At 39.6% G+C, this 18,886-nt stretch overlaps 3 protein-coding genes across 8 annotated transcripts in view; 1 reads left to right on the top strand and 2 right to left on the bottom strand.

The window, feature by feature from the left end:
* Positions 1-80: 80 nt before the first annotated feature.
* On the bottom strand, positions 81-4,949 carry LOC139996896 (uncharacterized). Its single transcript, XM_072021414.1, has 8 exons — positions 4,311-4,949; positions 3,830-3,892; positions 2,815-3,016; positions 2,010-2,130; positions 1,796-1,950; positions 1,443-1,644; positions 1,027-1,112; positions 81-414 (listed from the first exon to the last, which is right to left on the bottom strand). The coding sequence occupies exons 1-8, from the start codon at positions 4,435-4,437 to the stop codon at positions 177-179; spliced, it is 1,194 nt and encodes a 397-aa protein (XP_071877515.1). The 5' UTR covers positions 4,438-4,949; the 3' UTR covers positions 81-176.
* Positions 4,950-6,758: 1,809 nt separating this feature from the next.
* Positions 6,759-18,886, bottom strand: part of Ccap-r (Crustacean cardioactive peptide receptor) — a 40,454-nt gene continuing 28,326 nt past the window's right edge. For 4 of the 6 annotated variants that reach the window (XM_072021410.1, XM_072021408.1, XM_072021409.1 and 1 more), the window contains exons 3-8: positions 18,001-18,136; positions 14,075-14,272; positions 12,601-12,695; positions 11,958-12,213; positions 8,972-9,152; positions 6,759-8,327 (exon numbers count right to left, since the gene is read on the bottom strand). In XM_072021410.1, the coding sequence (XP_071877511.1) occupies positions 8,132-8,327; positions 8,972-9,152; positions 11,958-12,213; positions 12,601-12,695; positions 14,075-14,272; positions 18,001-18,136 (1,062 nt within the window). In that variant the 3' untranslated portion in view covers positions 6,759-8,131. The remainder of the gene's footprint in view (positions 8,328-8,971; positions 9,153-11,957; positions 12,214-12,600; positions 12,696-14,074; positions 14,273-18,000; positions 18,137-18,886) is intronic. The other 2 variants (XM_072021412.1, XM_072021413.1) reach the window with 2 other exon arrangements.
* The window catches only part of Cdi (serine/threonine kinase), an 80,169-nt gene continuing 69,516 nt past the window's right edge, over positions 8,234-18,886 (top strand). Inside the window, exon 1 of the mRNA XM_072021404.1 lies at positions 8,234-8,363. The gene's annotated coding sequence lies outside the window, so the exon portion shown is untranslated. The remainder of the gene's footprint in view (positions 8,364-18,886) is intronic.

Here is an 18,886-nt window from a genome sequence, read left to right as displayed (position 1 = left end):
AGATTAGTCCAGACGAATCCAAATATCGATTGTTCTTTCAGTCATAGTTAAATATGCGATTAAAATAACGAAATCAAAGATTAGTTTAGCTTAAAAATTACATTTTTGGCATGTAGAAATTTCATATTTTCTTATTTTCAATAAAAGATCCTGATATCGTTAAGAAGCGGTTATTATTAGCGTCTCGGTTCTTTTAAACAACCTGCTTGATCCTTAGCAGATCTCGAACTTTTATCACGAGGACTGTATTGATAAACGGTAGAATGTGCGGTTCTTTCCGAACAGGAACTCTTCAATTTTGGTTTCTGTTTACCTTTTCCGCTGGATGCTCGTCGAGCAATGTCTTCGATAAATCTTTGATCTTTCTCATTAATGTCAGCTGTCAAACTGCTTCTTTGATATCCTTCTTGCCCTCTATAATCACAAATTAAATAAACAATTCAGGCTTGATTCAATTAGTTATAAAACTAGAATACACGTGCCGCCTCGTATATTACTATATCTATTGGTATTGGTGCTGCATGTATTGGTATTTGTGTATGATGCTGTAACGTATGATTTTGTTATATCGTGGAGACTGTTATAATGTACGTGCCTTACACGCAGACAGCTAAGAACAAGCGAGACTCCATGTCTGGCGCTGAGAAAGAAGCTCGTATCTCTTAACGCGAAATTTGAAGCGACATTCTCGGCGGTACATTACGGCGGACGTTTCGCTAATGAAACGACTAAAATGCGGAGAGTGTAACCCGGTTTTAGAGATAGGGGCTGCGGTTCCAGTAAAAAGTGAGAACTCCACGCCATACTATTTGTCTCTTTCTTTTTTTTTTCTCGCATTTCCTTTCCTCTTACTTATACTCTTTTTATCGTTCTAATGAATATGTGTGTGTGGATTTATTTCATTTTCTCTTTTTCCTTATAACCTCGTACCTTTAATCTCAGACGATTATTACGATTACTCGCAAGAATGAGGTTGAGAATGAGAATGTTCAGTAGCAATTTGATGACCATAGAGAATTATATTACCTTTGATAGCTATTGTAAATCTTTGCGATCAATTTCTGTAGATATGCGTTATCCTTTTGAGTCGATTTAAATTCTGATTCTTTTTCCTAAAAGCGAATCAATTGGGATTGTTAGATATACCGAAGTAGCCTAATATCTTAATTATCGCGATATTAAATAACCGAAGGTTTGCAATAAAGAGACACTTTTCTAGCAATTTGAGTGAACCAACAATTTTCAGATTGGTTTCTTAACGATATAGTCATGGAAGCTGTATCTCGTTACAGTGCCAATGAAATTTCAAATTGTTTTATACAACACGCACGATGTACACACAAAAGTTTTCTACGAGCTATCGTACACCTTTTCTTCTCTTCCGGTAAATGTAATTTAATTACAGCCGTCTCCTCATTAGCGCAAACCCTTCCAATTATTACCTGCAGCGCGTTTGTCGCAGTTTTCAGCTCTTCGTAGCGCGTGTCAGAAAGGTGACGAGCCGTGATTGTTTCCGTGGTGAGTCGCGTCAACTGTTGCCTATAATTGTGTTCGCGTTCCATGGCCTTGTCCCATGCTTGTTCTCGCGCGATTATCGTATCTCGAAGAGTCTGCATATCTTTTTCCAACACTTCTAATTCCGATCTATCGTAATCAGATCTCAATCAGATCGATCCAACGACATCGTTTGAAACAAAGCTGTCGTTCGTTCGATCGCATATTTCGAGTTATCCTGACGAACGTACACCATTCAACGTAAGAGGAAGGATAACGATGTAGAAGCTATCATACTTACTTGGTGATGATGACGGTGGGTGGTTGTTTCTCGCAACTTTCCAGTTTTCTTTGACAAGCCATGCATACCGCCCAGACTTGAACTCCACGATCGGTCTTAGATACGATGTTCGTTGTCGACGTTCCGTTTGTTTGAACCATTGGCATTTGCCTTTTCTGAAAAGTCGAAGTGAAATGCAATTTCTTAAAGAAGCTAACCGCGTAGAAGTTCGTACTCTGACTTCTTCCGCCTCTTGTTTCATCCCTTCGATCTTCGATCTTTCGAAATCAAGTTCCTCTCGCAGCAACGTCAGCCTCTTCTCTAGCCTTTTCACTTCGTCCCGTTCCTCTTTGAGTCTTACAAAGGGACCGTACGTTAGAAACGAGGATTATTCAACGCACGACGGTTACGGAATACTTGCTCTCGGTTAAAAAAAGAGAAGAGAGGAAAACGAGCGTGCGTAAGAAAAGCCAGTTGAATTCATTAAATACGAAACCAGAATGTCGGGGAAAAATTATAGTAATTGAAAAACTTGACTCGTTATATCTTTCAGAGGGCAGATTCTTACTCCACGTATACGAGTTAAAAGCATTTTCATTATCACAAATTAAAATTACCATAAAGGTCTTTTTAATTCGACTTCTATACAAAGAGGTTCAATAAACGAAGTTCGACGCAACCAACTTCACAGAACATAAATAAAATAAGATCTTCTCTTTGAAATGTAGATAAAAAAGCTTCAAAGAAAACTTTTTGAAGAAAGCAGATAGTACATAGAAAGGATAGAAAATTATGAGACGTAGTAACGGTATAAAATCTATCTGATAAAATAAACTGGAAAATTATTTGAAAATTTGTTGAACGATAGAAAAATTCGTATTTTAAGACGATCGATGCCGATGACGCAAGTAATGACCAAGCCGCAAAAAATCGGGCTCTTTGTTCCTCAATCACCTTTTTCATCGGGCGATCTGTGTATTCACGTGCAAGCCGGAAGAATATCGATTAAGGTTGTCCATTGTTCGCGTATTAATACTCACTGAGACGCGAGGGCTTTGTTCTCGGTGATAAGATTCTGATTGCGCGTCTGCATAACTATATTGCTGTCCTCGAGGAACTTGATTTTCGTTTGTATCTTTTCGAGCGTGATCGTGTCCCCGTGTTTCATTGTCTCTTGCTTTAACGTCGGCGTCATCCTTCCGCTTTGCATTCGGGCGTCTCCATACGTTAGATCACCCCTCGCTAACAAGATAATGAAAGAAGAAAAATTTCCATTTTAATAAATTGTACGCGTTTCATCGTAGTCGAAGATCTTAATTTCCTTTGATGAAGAACGTTCGTTGTAATTTATTACGTAAATGGGTTTATCGATATTCGCAGCCTTGATTATTATGTTCACGAGTTTCACAATAGTGATCGATTATTTGTAGCCACCTAACACATAAATGAAACGAACACTAATCTTAGAATTATTGGCGATTAAAATGTAAAACTTATTTATGTTAAAAATACCAAATGAAAAGTATATGAAAAGATACAGAAGAAGAACCAAGCCTTCATCCATATATTTTACTAAGAAACATTCTACTACTTACGTCTATAAAATTATTATTTTAACATTATAAATAATATTGTGTAATTTATAAATATTATATTGCGAATTTAAATCATTCCAGAAATTATACTGTTAAGCGCCTCAAAAACCTACGTTTCCATATTTTTCTCGCACGGTTAACAGATTGAGGATTAAATAAACACGAGGTAAGCAAACGTAACGTGTAAAACGCATAAATACCAATATATACATCCGTTTGTGTGAAAAAATGAATATTATGTGTCAAAAGCAGCATACGTCGAAAAGATTTCGAGGGAATAGTACATGAACGAGCAATCGATGCCGAAACGGATAATGCTCGCAACAGCCGACATCGAGAAGACGTTTCAAGTATCAAACGGATCATTCCCTTATTCATGGACGAATGCACGTGTGTACGTTTCAAGAATTTTATTAGCTAGATCGATCGGCGAACTTTCGTTTTGAATGCTCCGCTTTACCTGTCGTCGGAATTTCGGCGCCGTTTCCCTGAAATTCCAGCGGCCTCCATCCGGCGCAATAACCTGCGAGTACAAACAAACGTTAAAGTACAGAACGATTAATTCAACGAGTCCTATGAATTGAACCTACCGATTAATTGCTCTTCTAACCTGTTAATCGGATCGTCCATAAATCAAGAACTTTTACAATTACGAAATACAAATTTAACACGACATTATAAAAACAACCATTGTTATAAAATCCACAACTTCATAACTTAAGTAGATGCTAGAGTATTCTTTTGCTTTCCTGCAAAATTAAGAATATGCACAGGGGTTGCTTCTGTTATGAGCCTTTCTATTTATTCGTAACAAAAATTACGCTATATATAAAAAGAAAAAGGATTTCTGAATAAAGAAACGATACGAGTTAACTCGTCTTGCCGGTTGACAGGTTGATCAATTAATTGGCTGTACTTGAGAACTTAATCGTCGTACGTACCGCTTCTGTAAGTCTCCGGAGTTGTGACTCTCGGCGAGTAAGAGTGAGCCACATAGCGATTATATTGGCCATCGAAGTAATTTCTTTCTTTCGGAGGGTTTGCTTGCCGATAATGAATACAAGACATTCTTGAAATAAGCTACTCGGGAGATAATGCGACAGATTTACAAGATTTCCGTTCGCCTTATCCGATCGTCAATATCGCAGGAACCGTGATCTGAGAGGATGTCTGAAACTGATCCGCAAGTTCACTGCGTCCGGGATCGACGTTCCTCGCTCCTTCCGTCTTCACATGATACTACGAGTGATCCTCTAAAACAGAACGGACTGGTTCCACGCGCGGCCTTATTACCCTGAAATTTTCTCTGATGGCTCCTCGTGCAATTGATCTTCGTTGATCTTTTGTTTCACTTTAGGTGCAAACTAAATTGCGTTGCTTCACGTGCCTTGTCAGCTGTCTGTTAATAGCTTTACGTTCTATACAAGCAAACGAAAGCGGAGAAAAAAGATCGTGCACAATTTTTTTGTAGAGGAGAAACGGAACGACAATGCGAATGACAGGTGTTATAGACGTTTTTTACAAGTTTGCTTTGATCTACCCACATAAGACCGACCTACATATCGCGTTGTCCGTAGTCTTTGATACCCAATTTTTAATAGCTTTTTCATAGAATATAAAAAGGTTTCATATTCAAATCCTAATTAACTATAAATTTATAATGCAGCTTAAAAAGTGATTTGATTTTTATTAATTTTGAGTTGATTTTTGTTGGTATATTCAAATTATTATTAAAAAATGGAGTTGCTTCCTTATTGTAACGTGGTTCGGAGCTGAAACTACTACTAAAGCTACAAAACGAGAAGAAAGTATTAAAATACTTTTGCGTTTTTTGTGAAAATTCTTCAACGAAGGCAAATCGTGTTAAAAAGACTTCCCGCTTTACGTTTTACATTATTTAATAACCAGTGAAATGCTCTAGAATTATTCCATTCACTATGATTCACTATGGCTCGGACTGACCGATATTTTGAAAACCTCGTGATCTATCATACAAGACATTCTCCTCTGGAAAGGGAGCTGGATCAAAATTAATTCTCTGGTCGCAGAATCGTGGTGCGAACCGTTCCGCTCGGAAATAGAGTAAATAAGCGGCAATAAAAAGGGTGGCATGGTCGTTTCATCCCCGACTTATCACGGCGCCACCGCGCCGTTGAATTTTACAGCCGGTACAGCATAGGCCGTAAAAGGAAATGGTGGAATGCGAAGAAATTTTATTTCGTTTCATGGTGAACGTTCCGCTCTTTCCGCGTGATTTGTCCATGTGCGTGGCTTGGTCTCGTAAATTCTTTACGAGCTCGCGTCGCGTACGAAATTACGTAAAACGGGCGAGAAGAGCGAACGGAGAAATGGAGCGGCTGTGTTTCGCTGTGAATTAGCACGCGTTTGAGGCGAGCTAATTGTACCGATCGTCGAGAAGGCAATATCACCCAATTGCGTGTCTCTCGCGATCGCCGAACACGGTAATTGGGCATCCCGAGAAATCATAGGTGAGAAGTAATCTTGCTCGAGCAGAAGATTTATTAAAGCTTCGAGGATTACGAGGATTCTTGATGAATGACGAGGAAGATGACAAAATACTGTAGAGATTTATTGAGAGAACATTATCCTGGGATTTAAAAGCGGAGAAAGCGAGGAACAGATTACGTATAGGTATTATGGACGAGTTTATTCGACGATACGTATGTACAAATTTTGTCTGCAGTGAAAATATGAACGTCATAACAAGCCGTAGTTCTGTTTCTCCTTTTCTAATAGAGTACAATAAATAATTGATATTAAATCGACATTACGATTAAAACGACATTTACAGAGGTTGGCGATTCATGAAGATGATAAAGTATAAAGATTTATTAATGTACAACGAGTATAGCGATATTTACGATCTCCGATCATCGAATTAGGATTACTCACAGCTTTCAATAGTTTTCACTTTTCTATTATATTTCAGATTCATTCTAGTAGCAAGTTTTGTTAATTACTAAGGTGTTATATATACATACATGTTAGTAATTGATGTTTCCTTTCTTCGTTTTGGCTACGTCTCATAGTCTTTCTAGCACGCACCGTATGCGCTATTTTTACGTCGTTTTATTTTCATAAATATTCTGAATTTTGTCTTTGTGGGATATTATACGAGTTACGTGTTGGATGTTCTTCGATAGGATATAGTAATAGTAACAAATCATATATATTCATATACATGATCGCCTACGTAATTTGGATGGCATACACAGCAATTTCTCGTTTGTTGAACCGAATACATACATGTTCATACGATTCGCTGCAGTTAGAGAAGTAAAGTTCTCTACGCGTGGCTCTAATTCGATGGTCAGGAACTGTAAAAGTAATAGAGAAATCAAGTTAAAGATTATACGTATACTCAGCGCATTTTGCACGAGTTTATTCGACGGTATGTACAAACTTTGTGCACAGTGAAAATATTCATATCGTAAGAAGACGTAGTGACGCGTTATCTTTCATAACTTATTTCTTATTCTTGTTCCTTCTTTTCTTAATAGAGTACAATAAATAACGAATAGACGAATTACGAATACAGCTTCATCTATTGGTATCTAAACGTAGCATGTTCGTAACATCTAACTGCGTTATAAAAGGGCTTTTCAACCTTGAAACACAATACATAGTACGAAAGTTCAAGTGGTCCATCAAACAATTAAATCTTCCCGTTCCGATTCATGGACGGTAATTCTTTTCGCATGTTCGAACGAAGCTGTTTTCATTGCAGCAGTTACATTTTAGTGCTTGATAGAGTGTTCGCAATAGAGAAGCTCGCGATCGCTCGAAGGTACAAAGATTTGTTGCACAACTGTGTTGTTCGTAGAGATGTGAATCGATACGAGGAATTGTCTTGCTGGTAGCGATTTATCGTTCCTATAGATCGCTAACAAAATAGCCCACCTCAAGGGTTGAGCGTTTTCGCGTCGATCGCGAACGGATGGAATACACGAATATATTACACATTTATGATTTCACGTGTGTAGGTATGTATCTAGCCTGCGTGCAAATATGTATACGTGTGTGCGTGCGCGACTGTAAAACGTGCATATGTATATACACATGAAGCTGCCGTTCGTTCGCTATGTATATATGTACATGTATACCTTGAGCGTATCATTTTCCACATAGGCTGATCAATTGCCAGGTTAATGTTCCTCTCATCCTCCTGAAACTTGGCGAACGGCTTCATTAAATCGGAGTTTATTTAACGAAATGATATTCCTGGTCGCTCGTAGAGCCGTATCTCGCTATTCGGCTTTCGTTTGCCATCGTTAGTAAATTTCTTGTACAAATACCGCGATTCGGAACAACTTTGACGTTTCGAAAGTTTCGTTAATAAGACGTTACGTTTCACTTGGAGGATGAAAAATATGAGGACCGTGCACGATCTCGCCTAAAATACTGATCACGTAAATGCGGGAATAAGAAACTTATTTTATTCACAATTCTCCGCGGTCTCCTAAATTATGATTCTAATATTCATCACATAACACGTAAATCGTACTTTGTATTGCAACAACGACTCCCAATTTCATTTCGTATTCCCTCGAATTCTCGATGAAGAAGAGATAAAGAATCGAAGAGAAGATAAAGAGAAGAAATGTAGACGAAGTATCGAACATAATTTCGGAGACTCGTAATACTTGTGGTCTCTTTGTCGAAGCTCAACAGGAGCTGTTAGGTGGAAGAATTCTACGTATATCTAATATGAATTCCAGATGCAGTTCCTATCGTTCGTTCCTTAAACCAGAGACACCATAACACGTTTTCTGGTGGTGGAGTGTAGCATGGCGATGTGCCCGCTTCTTCTCGAAGACTGGGCCGTCAACGACGTCGTTACTGTTGTCCTGGTGCTGCTGTTCGGAGCACCGGTGCCGAAACAATGATGGGGATTCGTTGCACACCATCCAGAAACCCACGAGATCGCCTGTATGTTCCTATGGAACCAGAATCGTCGTGCGTATTTATATTTGGTAAGTTTTTGCATGCTTGCTAATATTCTTTTTTAAAGAAATTCAATCCGCAAATTTCTAAACGTATGCACGCGTCTTTAAGTTTGTTAAAACGTTTTAAATAAGCAAAGTTTAACAAGATCTTTATCGAAATTGGCTGAATACTTGTCACGTTCGCCGTAAATCGTTTAAGTCTGCAGTCTAAGAACATAATGCGATCTAATACTCTCTCATGACTGGCTTATACCTTATAGGTTTTACAATTTTTTTATAAACGCATAAAGTCCGCAGTCTAGTTATAAATTTTCCTAACTAATAACATGCCCAGGTTGATATAGTTTTATATAATCCATGCTTGACGTAAAGGATCTATTTTATATGCCGAGAATAGAAGGAATTATCATTGCAAACAGCAGAAAAGATAAAATATATTGGAATGCTTTGTACTTTTTAAATTTCGAACATCGGAACTAATCTTCGATTCTAAGCTCTCTCATGCTAAGTTCCTCTTCTCTGTCGAGGAAACTACTCGGTTTAAATTCCTCGGTCTGTTCAAACATTGAAGCGGTGTATTTTATCTCTACCTCTGATAAAAGCATCCGAGGGTTTTTGGCGTTATAGGAACTCACCGTACGGTTTTACAAAACGACGTGCTGAAGAGACAGTATATAATCGGATTCGCCGCTGAATTCAGAGGTGTTAAACTTTGAATGAAAGTGGCCACGGCGATGTTAGTCTGAGTTTCTGGCACATATCCGTAAACTTGCAGCAGATCGAACACTATGTACGGGCTCCAACAAAGAATGAATACTGAAATATTGAAAGATCTACATGAATAAAAGTTCGTCTTTGATCGTACATCTGTAGCATTTTTGATAAGAATGTCTATTTTTTATAATTTTTTACAATTAGCTTTATAATATTATCTACCTGCGATCAAAGCAACAAAGAAACGCATGAACGGGGACTTTTAAGAGACGGAGAACGTATCGTAGAAGAGATGACTAGTAGTAAATCAATTTTCCCGTAATCGTGAAACGTCGCGCGAGATCCTTGCTTCTCCCTTCATGGTATGGATATTCGGGCCTGGTAATCGAGCGAAATAAATTGCCGTGAAATGGTATGACCTCTTTGTTGAAATATGTAATATATAGTAATATCCTACAACGAGAAATTATGACGAAAGAAAGGAAATGTGTAACGGAACTAAGTCTTATCTTAAGCCTTTCGGTGTAAGGCGTTAACGGTGAAATACATCGAAAACAGTGGAGGATAATGACGCGATCTCAACATTCAGGACCTTTCATCCACTCGTAAGATTGCCCAACTAAACGTAAGGCTAGGAATGAATCGTCGGAGGACCGAATGTTTCACGAGTCTTAACTTCTCTTGTCTGTCAGCTGAACAATGGTAGGCGATCTCTGTCCTGAGATCTTTTGAACATTTCTTTGTTTTATCACATAAAGAAGTTCCACCTCTGTTTCTCGCGATTAATTGTCATTTGATATTTTCACGAGTGCGTAATATTATCTTGAATACGCGTTTGTTAGATTTGCAAGTTTCGATCGGTAAAATGAACGAAATAAAACAATATCGCTTTTGCGTTAGAACAAAGTGACAAACGAATCTTAAGACTCAAACGTACTTCTTGAGGATCTCTTGTCTCGGAACGGACCACACAGAGTGCGAGAATAATCAAAATGCGTAAAAGCTTTCCCAGATTTGCATGAAGGAGGGCATTCTACGATGCGCCCTGCTTGTGGTAACGAATGAACGCTTTTATTGTTATATGGAGAGAAACACTGAATGTTTATGAGTTTGTTGAACTCGGTCGGAATGCTTAAGCATCACGTGATCATGTCACGATCAATAGTGAACGATATCGCGTTAAGCATTTAAATAATTTTTTCAAATACAAAATATCGATCTATATCGGTTGTTTCGTAGGAAAGATATGGTAATATACGTGGTGTATCCACTTGAATAGTTTCCTCGGTTTCACAGCAGCACACCAAAGGGAGTTGCGTGGACAGAACTCGATCTCATTTGATCGGTTCCGCTGAGAACGATCTTCGTCAGCTAAAAAAGAAGAAATTTTAGCCGAGACATCTTCGAGAAACGAATCTGATTAGACCAGGCAATTCCTGCTACACGTAAACCCGTTCCCCCGAGAAACGAAGGAAAGAAGTTGGTGCTTTGAGCGAGGCAAGGACTCGGAGCTTCCACAGAGTCTTTGACAAATACAAACCAAGTTGTCATCTTCTCCCTAGGATCTTTAGTTTGGTTGCAGCGAAGATAATTTCGTTTGAACTTTGACACTATCTGTTGCAGTTTTCGAAGTCCTAATTCTCAATCTTACTTTAGTTCCTACCGAAGGAGGATTTTAAACGTTTTAAGATGATCATTCGTGAAAAATCACACACGTTAATAACGATTCTTTCATATTTTCCTCGAATTTGAGAAACTATAGGAGAACACTATTCGATCGAATGCGAGAAAAAGACTGCAGCAGTCTCAAAACCATTCGACGTCGCATTTGTCGAATTCATAAGAAATTATACTTTCATTTTCATTTCTTTCCGTGGTTAATTTAGAAAATTACCACCGTCAGGAATCGTTATGGTTGGAAGAAAATACTCGAAAAACGAATAGTATTTAATACTTGACAATACGAAACGACACCGGTTAAAATCACGAAAGAAAATTCAATCTAAAGGATTCCCTGCACCGAGATCTCACGAGACACAACTTTTCTTAGTACGTATCTCTGAGCAGTGATTCGTGAGAGAAGTCGGAGGGAATTGAGACAGAGGTCGAGAACCATTTTCGCTTATCTCTTTAGCCGCGTAGCTTTTTACGCGGTGCAAATATAATCGTACAGAGAAAGGGCGAAGCAGGGATGGAAAGGACGTTACGTTTTATCGTAGCCGATTAAACACAGTTTCAATCGTTGGACAAGTTTGGTCGTTGCAAACTTCGACTATGTATGTTCATTAAATTTTTAATGCCGTCGTATCGGACGATTTACGCGGTTAACGAGTTCGATCGTATCAAGAAGTTTCAATTATTTATCGTTGTACCTCTTACTGTACGGATTTCGGTATTTTACGACGTTAAGAATTCTGACACGTAATTTCATAGTTTTCCTTTTTGCGAACTGTTCAATCACGTTCTAACATACATTTCACGAATTAGACGTCGCGAAGTTTGGCATGACCGAAAGTTTCGCGATTACCCTCTTTTACGCGACATAAATCTGTCGTCTAAATACGCCACACGGATTTGCAGCTTCAAATGTACACAGGCTCGCGAAAGTATTTGAACACTTGTACACATCTTTTATAAATATATTATGTACCTTATACGACGTATAAATAAACCTAACTGGTATAAATAAACATAAACGCGTCTCATTATAGAGTTAATGAAATTTTTAAATGTTTTATACTATAATATATATAATGCATATAATATGAACATCAAAGTCCTCTGTCGTTAGCGTTCAAACACTTTCCTGAGTAACGATACTTCAGTGAGGTAGATAATATTTCGCTTTGGCTTCTGGGATTATAGTTACAAATTCGTAAAACTCGAAACATGATTTGGTTTACTCACCGAACACTATAACGAGAGTCATTTTGACCGTCTTAACTTTAGCCCTGGGAATGAGTCCTCGGGACGATGCTCTCCTGGTGTCTCGAGTAGGTCCCTGACGTAATGCCCCTCCTTGCGACCATATAGTAGCTACGATCACAGCATAACAGCCTCCTATTATCAGAGTAGGGGCTATAAAGAGGGTAAAGCTGACCAGGCTCATGTAGATCCTCCATTGCATAGGAGACCCCAGATCTATCCAGCATTGTGTCTTCCCCTGGTAAACGATCCTGCCGATTATACTCGTAGTACGACCGATTTACCAAAACTAGGCCAACGGTGTTCGTTTAAATGTATAATTCTTAACGAAATGCTACGAAAGAAAGTTCTGCTTCGAATTGCACGCTAACGTTCGGTAAAATCGATTCTCCTTTACAGAACATTAAACGAAATCAGGATTAAAGATTTAGATCGCATGAAAACGTTTTCCGTCTCTGCAGTGTGTTTCCTAAGTAACATAAATTGCGAAGAGAGAGAAGAATGCAGTAATCTGCTTGCAAATATGTAATCAGAGAAACATAACGGAAACGAGCATAATTCGAGCATAATTAATCTAATTCCTCAATTATGAATGTTTTATGATGAATAGCAAATTCCTGTATACCTGTATGCGTTTTTCCTCGTACAGGAAAATAATCGGCACGCTAAACAATGCCGACAAGCCCCAGGCAGCTACCACCAGAGCCCTGGCTCTCCACCCTGCGATTAAAGTTGAATTTCCGGTCTTAGGTCGATTTCGCGTGGTTACAGAAGGGTAGGGCGATGCAATTCTAGGGGAGATTCGATGTCATGGCGCATTCGGTGGTACGAGGCATACGAACAGATGTAAGCGCGGATCCGTGACTGTCGCGTATCGCCAAGTTTCCTCGTTTTCGCGCTCGTGAAACTTCCACGACAGCTGGCGAGTGACACGGACGAAAAAAGACGAAAGAAGAAAACGGAAAGAAAGAACGTAATCGCGGGCGATAGCGCAATAAAGGAACTTCCTCGAGAAGCATTTCGTCACTCTAACGCAACGATGCACCGTTATTCGTTGCTGTGAACGCTTCAAGGAACTCGCAGTGATAACCAGATTAAAAGGAATATCGCGATTATCGCTCGTGAAATATCATCTTGGGTTGATACGGAATTCGCATTGACACTGTTGAAAGTGAGTTCGTTAATGTCACGTCATCGACGACGTTGTGGCTCGTAATTACCGTAACCGTAGTCGTTTTATTTCGCTGTGGGTTTTCACCTTTCGATCCGCAGCCACCACGCTTCTTACGACATCCGCTACGTTACAACCCAATGTAATAAAGCAGAAATAAAACCGTTACGCTTGCTAGTGTGCCGCTCAAGAGTGATCTCTTGGCCAGTGGTAAATACGTATGTACCGAGAAACTCCAGATGCTCGTACAAAAATCGTCAACTAGAAAACGGACTTTTCATATTACAAACCCGATCTGCTGTGCCGAATCTCTGAAAAATGCGTCTCGTATGCATGTTTTACACGAATCGAGAGGAATAACGATGCTGATAGATGTGATGCGATATTCGATTCCCTCCGGCAAAATATTTATTTAAGATTTAGTTAAATATTTAAATATTCGGTCGTTATCAGTAAAAAAAAAAAAAAAACCACGAAAATAGCGCCATTTTGGGAATTTCTACTTTCACGTATCGAAGATACAACGATAATATGATTAGTATTGATACAAAGTTCGATGAAACGTCAAGAAGTTACAGTAAAATATAGTATCCTCTTTAGGTTCAATTAAAAGTTTGAGAATTATAAATAGACTGCGGATTTTTATGCATTTATGGAGAATCTGAAAATGAAACAATGCACAGAATGCACATAATATGCAAAAATATGTAAAATATCCGGAATATACGATAGTACTCCTTATAAGAATTAGTAAATAAAATATTCATAGAAATATGAATTTGTAAAAATATCTGCAATCCAGTTAGAATTATACTATTGCAATATATTATTCTAATCGTATGATATTAAGATCGGAATACGCGTTAAATTTAAGTAAACAGAATCAGTTGCAATACCTACACTTTTATACAAACTATTATATACTTACACCTGCCGGTGAAATTCATGGGTCTGGTAATGGCGTCATATCTGTCGATCGACAATGCGACAAGTACGTATGTAGAACTGTACGTAACGACGGCTTGCATGAACCTTATCAATTTGCAGGCAACGTTGCCCGCGTGCCAGGTCACCGTCGTTCTCCAAATTATATCCGTTAGCACGGATATCAGGCCTACCAATAAATCTGTAATGAGATATCTAGTGTGGAGAGATGATTCATGGGCAATGCTATTATTACACAGTATCCATCCGACGTTCACTTAATTTGCGAATGAATGAACGAGCAAACTCAACGGTTGGAGAATGCGATTACGTTCATTAACTACAACGACGCTTTTAAAATGTTTATAAAAAATCGTATCATGGCCAACAACGCGTGGATCATTCTAAATACATTTTAAAGTCTTTTTCAGTCTATTTTTCTTTTTTTTTTTTTTTTCTTTGTGTATATATTCCTATGAATTTTTACGAGACAACAGCAAACGAATGTGTAATAGAAAATAAACACAATCGAACGCACAGATTCCAGGAAAGAACCAGCTGTTGTGAATTTGAAAAAAATTAAGTAAAATTCACAATTTAAATACGAGTAATTTGTGATTTAATCGATTAGTCTCGCCGACATTTCCTAGAAATAATATTTCATATAAATAACAAATTGTATATGGTGTCAATGCGTTATATTGTTTTAATCGTACTTTTACGTACTCTTAGATAGCTAGGGAACGTTGAAACACATATTTTACGAATAACCTGTGATTTTTCGTGGGACGAGAGAAGAGCCATAAAGAAGTGGTTTAAAGGATATCATATAAAGTGTTGCGAGCCTGGAAGTGCTATTCGGTTAGCCATAAAAAAGACCCTCGAAAGTAAGATTTCATCTTACGAATTCCCATGCGAAACGATCGGGTCTCAGATCATACATTACCCCTGATATTGAAACCCGATTTGGATTTATCGCCCTATAATAACGCGGATTATGCGGCCGATCTTTGCCAGCTCGACGAATTAATCGTGGCGGCTCGATACGCGATCGACCACGAATTTCCTCGGTACATTTTTTATTATATTACACCACGTTATTTTTTCAAACTCGGTGAGAACTGTTACGTCTTACGCTTCTTTTGTAATTTATCGGCTTGGGACGCGCGACAGAAGAATAAAAATTGCGCTCGAATTTGAGTTTTACGGCGTGCCCTTGCGATTGCACGCGTTTCTTTTACGACAACGGATCAAATGCCGCGGTTGCCCGCTCGTAAACGAGCACGGTCGTTTACAGATTTCGTCGACGCCCAGCCGCCGCCATCAGCTGCTTAATTGCGGTCTCTTCGTTGTCACCGTATTCGCATGCAAATGTCGCGTCCGACTTTACGAACCGTTCAGTCGACAAAGTTCCGTTCCCGATTTTTTATTTCACACGCAAGATGAGATTCTTCGCATTGTCCGTCGAATTATCTCTCGCCGACTTGTTTGTCGGCTACCTCATACGCGTTATACAACTCGTCGATAATTTTTTACCCCTTTAAACGACTTTCAGCTCGAGTCCCTTAATCCTCGGTCACTTGCATAAAGAGATATCCCTAAATTTATCACGTTCCCTTTTTCTTCGCGATCGACGTGTCTCTCTTCGCGTTAGTCCTTAAACCCTATTTTTTCCAGACCGCTCCTTTGTCGTTGAACGACAAATGCACCCTTTCTCGATCCGATAAAACTGTTCCGCGAGAAATATACTCTGGGACGATAATACGAGTAAAATACGAACGATTTCCGCTTCTTTCGTTTTCCTTCTCTCTTCGACTCGAGAAGAACGGAAGCTGAGCTTTCGTTTTCCGATATACAGGTATGTTTGTGCATTTACGAGAGCGGAGCGGGCAACTGCCGCGAAATGGGAGAGTGTTTTTTTACGTTCGTCCATTTCTATGGCATAAAATGCTATCGGCAATATTTTGGTGCATTTTCTAGTGTGCAAATAACTTTTACAAGCATCGTTCCGGAAATCTATCAAAAGATTCGCGACAAATGGGACAAAAGAGCCCATCGAATCGTTATATTCCATAGCCTGTTACCGTCTGATGTTTCGATTGCTTTTTATTTCTACCTGCTTTCATTGTTGCTAGCATAAAAATGTATAAACGGAAGGATCGGTAAAAAGGAAGAATACAACGCAGAAGAATATAAAGGAAAGCGGTAGTAACAAAGTAATGTCTGAAGTTATGGCATTTCATAAGTCAGAGTGGAACAACGAAGAACAGGATAGATCAGCTATTTCGCGACGAATGTTCGCTGGATTGGATACAACCTGGTTAGGATAGCCGTATATTATAGGAATAAGCAAATAAGTTTGTTTTGAGAGGGGAAAACTTCTTAATTCCTTCGGATGTGCGATCAAGTTGAATTCCCTAGGGATACTAATTGTTTGCTTCTAACGTACGGAGAAAGACTGTTGGTCCACTGGATCGAGAACACGAGCTCGGATTTCTTGCTTTGTTGAACAACTACTTTAACCAATTAAGCTGTCCAGTTCATTGAATTTTTTCTCTCCCCAAGTCTGATATTCCAAACGGTTGACATTTGTACTAATACTATCGCAAGCAGTCGCTTGGTCGCCGAACTGTCCACTCCAAGCCATCTCGTAATGGGTTCGTAATGATTATTGGCAGAATGCGAATGGTCTCGATGTATAAATAACGTTATTTTCGCTCAACTCGATAACTTATTCTGCTTTCGTTTCCATCATGATGAATATCCTTCGTTGGAAACTCGATTTTCTTCTAAAAAGCACAATATTGATAACTTTACGGTCGATGAAGTTCCCTCCGTGCCTCTTTCTACGAAACAATTGTACGTGAAGCAAATCGCGATACCAGATTCTCGTCTAGCTTTTGATTCAATCTACTTCGCGAAAAGATAGGATACAGTGCAATTTGAGAAAGCGCTTATATGATGCACGGTATTTCATTTTGTTGTGCAAGGAAAGAGAGAAGAAGAAAGAAAAAGAAAGAGACCAGATACGGTGGTGGCCGTGAAACGCTTCGAGAGAGAACTAACGGACGTAGGCCACCTTGAAGTTACGACCGCTTGTGTTCGTCTTTGCCTTTGCTCACTGGCGCCGAGCTTTTCAACGCGAACAATGGATGCGTTTCGGGCGGATGCCGTGAGAAACATAATACCGGAGGAGGGAAAAAAGGCGGAAAGGAAGGATTTGAAAAGATTGAAACAGGACCGTTATAAGCGCGAGGGTCTCGAACGTAGGCCCCGAGGAGGTCTATGACTCGAATGTCGGATCAAAGTTCGCATAATTAGGTACGTTGCATCTCGACGAAGCCGATGCATCATCGTTGTTTACGCCGAAGACGTAAAACGCGCGTGTAAATCTTTATAGCTCTGTAACTCGATTTTTATTCGCGGCATGTTTACATTTGGTCGGTGCTTCTCGAGCATCCGAAATATTCGCTGCTCTTTTTCAACGTTACAGCCGAGTCGTTTGAAAAATGGGAAATGCCGTCCCGAAACGTGTCAGACTTGAGAAACTTCGACGACAAAGTTACAAAAATACACTGGCTGTTTTACAACGTGCTTGACATACGACACCGTTTTACATGCGAATCGTCTTCGGAATATCGCTCTCGGTTCTTTCTTCTTTACGCGTTCGTTCGAATCGAGTGACATAAACGCCGAGTAAAATCATGGATGAAAGAAGAGGTCAGGTTGATTTAGCGAAATTCTGATAGAGAAGGAAGCGTTCGATCGGATCGTCGAATGGTGTCAACGTTGGTCTTTTGCACTCTGCTTCGTCGAAATCAAACGCATCGATTTACCAAGCGCAAACTCGCTACGATCATCGCGTAAACAGAAATTATCCCATATATCTAACTCGGATGAAACTTTCGAAACGAAAGTGGATCAACTTACCCGCAAACGCTAGCTGTTTGATAAAAAAATCCATGCGCGTCTTACGCCGTTTGCCCCACTGCAGGCCAATTAGCACCGCGATATTCCCGACGACTATCATCGCGAACAGCAGCCACAAGACCGTGAATTGTTCCGTCTGCAACAGAAAGAAAGGGGAACAGCGTGACGAAATTTGAGGTGTGGAACGATGCTAGAGACGACGGACGGAGTTGGAAATGGATCGTCGATGACAGCGAGAAGACGTATTAGTTAAAAGGCCGTGTCATTTTATTTTCAACCATTCGTCGAACCGGAGATACGATTTTCTCGATAATTGACTCGTTTTGCGTGGGTGCACGACAAAAGCGTCCTAAAACGAGGACTTTTCGTAGGGCCGGCTTGGTCGCAGCCTACCCTCGTAAATCAACGCCTATCGTACGGTGCAGGATATTTATTAGCGATATAATTACGAGTAAGAGGAACGTCACCGAGGGCAAAGTTTCACAACGGCGACGATGACAACGAATCGCGGAGGCTTGGGATCGATACTCGTTAAGAATTAGCTCCGTCTGCCGGCGGCAGCCTCTTCAACGGAGATCTAGAACGAGGGCCAATACTCCGAGAAATTTCCTTCGTGACAGGATTATTAAGCGAGCAAACGAGTAATTTGCAATGAACTAGCCGGGATTTAGCAAAAAACGATACGGATTTCAGGCTCGAATTCAGCGATCTCGCGGCCCACGGCCTGATAGAACGGTCCAACTTTTCTTCTGTTACCGTCGAAACGCCAGAGACCCAATTACCTTCTTTGCCGGTAAAGGTAAACGCGCGGCAAAAGGTTTAAATGGTTTCGTCGATCGAACGAGATGTCCTTTTTTATTTAACTATATCTGACATGTGTTATACA

Source organism: Bombus fervidus, chromosome 19 (genome assembly GCF_041682495.2).
Source record: "Bombus fervidus isolate BK054 chromosome 19, iyBomFerv1, whole genome shotgun sequence".
In the NCBI taxonomy this organism is placed as follows: Eukaryota; Metazoa; Arthropoda; class Insecta; order Hymenoptera; family Apidae; genus Bombus; species Bombus fervidus.
The sequence above is the reverse complement of the archived record's forward strand: the minus strand, read 5'-3'. Positions and strand labels throughout refer to the sequence as shown.

Bases quoted from the DNA above. Each gene is read 5' to 3' on its own strand.
- LOC139996896 (XM_072021414.1), bottom strand. From the start codon at position 4,437: ATGTCTTGTATTCATTATCGGCAAGCAAACCCTCCGAAAGAAAGAAAT. The intron at 1,951-2,009 runs GTACGAACTTCT...TCGACTTTTCAG, and splicing joins AAGAGGCGGAAGAAGTCAGA to AAAAGGCAAATGCCAATGGT. The intron at 1,113-1,442 runs GTAATAATTGGA...ATTCGCTTTTAG, and splicing joins CTGCGACAAACGCGCTGCAG to GAAAAAGAATCAGAATTTAA.